This window comes from Eimeria maxima, genomic scaffold (genome assembly GCF_000499605.1).
Source record: "Eimeria maxima Weybridge genomic scaffold, Emw_scaff3111, whole genome shotgun sequence".
Lineage (NCBI taxonomy): Eukaryota > Apicomplexa > Conoidasida > Eucoccidiorida > Eimeriidae > Eimeria > Eimeria maxima.
In genome coordinates, this window is record NW_013565959.1 from 1 (window position 1) to 1,041 (window position 1,041).

Consider the following 1,041-nt stretch of genomic DNA (forward strand, 5'->3'; position numbering starts at 1 on the left):
ATATAATATATATACACTGTAGCAGCAGCAACAGCAGCAGCAACAACAACAACAACAACAACAACAACAACAACAACAACAACAACAACAACAACAACAGCAGCAACAGCAGCAGCAGCAGCAACAGCAGCAGCAGCAGGAAGTTGTGTTGTGTGTTGCAGGATCATATACCTCTCGTGTATATGGCCTAGGCATGAGTTCCCCTGTCTTAGCTGCTGCTGCATCTCCTGCTGCAGCAGGAGCAACAGGAGCAGCACAATTAGCAGCAGCAGCAACAACAACAACAGGAGGAGGAGGAGCAGCAGCAGCAGCAACAACAGCAACAGCAGCAACAGCAGCAGGAGTATCATCATTAAGAAGAGAGGATGTATATAATATATCATCATGTGTATTACCATCTGTTGCTGCTGCTGGTGCTGCATCAACAGCAACAGCAGCAGGAGCAGCAGCAGCAGCAGCAGGAAAAGAAGAAGAAATAAGTAAATCATTAAATAATATATTAATAAATATAAATAATAAGTTTGCTGCTATTAGCAGCAACATATTAGATAAATTAGATGATATAGGTAATAAACTTAATGATCTAGAGGTACATCTTGCTGCACTTATTCATGATCAGCAGCAAGAAGAGCAGCAACAACAAGAAGCAGCAGCAGCAGCAGCAGCAGCAGCTAATGCTAATGCTAATGCTGCTAATGCTGCTGCTAATGCTGCTGCTGTAACAAATCCTGCAGCAACAGCAGCAACAGCAACAGAATTGTAAACTAATTGCATGCGCTAATTATATATGTACATCTTGCTGCTCTTATTAACGAACTGCAGCAGCAGCAGCAGCAGCAGCAACAGCAGCAGCAGCTAATGCTAATGCTAATGCTAATGCTGCAGCAGCAGCAACAGAGTTATAAGAAAAAATACACTTTTCTTGCTCTTTTAGATCTTTTTTCTTCTTTTTTTTTCTTTTTATTTTATTCGTTATTAGTTTCTATTAAAAAGCCCCAAAACGCATGCAAAAGGCAGCAAGCAGCAGCAGCAGCAGCAGCA

The 1,041-nt window shown here is 41.8% G+C and overlaps 1 protein-coding gene across 1 annotated transcript; it reads left to right on the forward strand.

Annotated features, from left to right (window-relative positions):
* Positions 1 to 193: 193 nt before the first annotated feature.
* On the forward strand, positions 194 to 763 carry EMWEY_00060040 (hypothetical protein; the record flags this gene model as incomplete). The annotated part of the gene is made up of 1 exon (XM_013481320.1): positions 194 to 763. The coding sequence occupies one exon, from the start codon at positions 194 to 196 to the stop codon at positions 761 to 763; it is 570 nt and encodes a 189-aa protein (XP_013336774.1).
* Between the last annotated feature and the right edge of the window lie 278 nt (positions 764 to 1,041).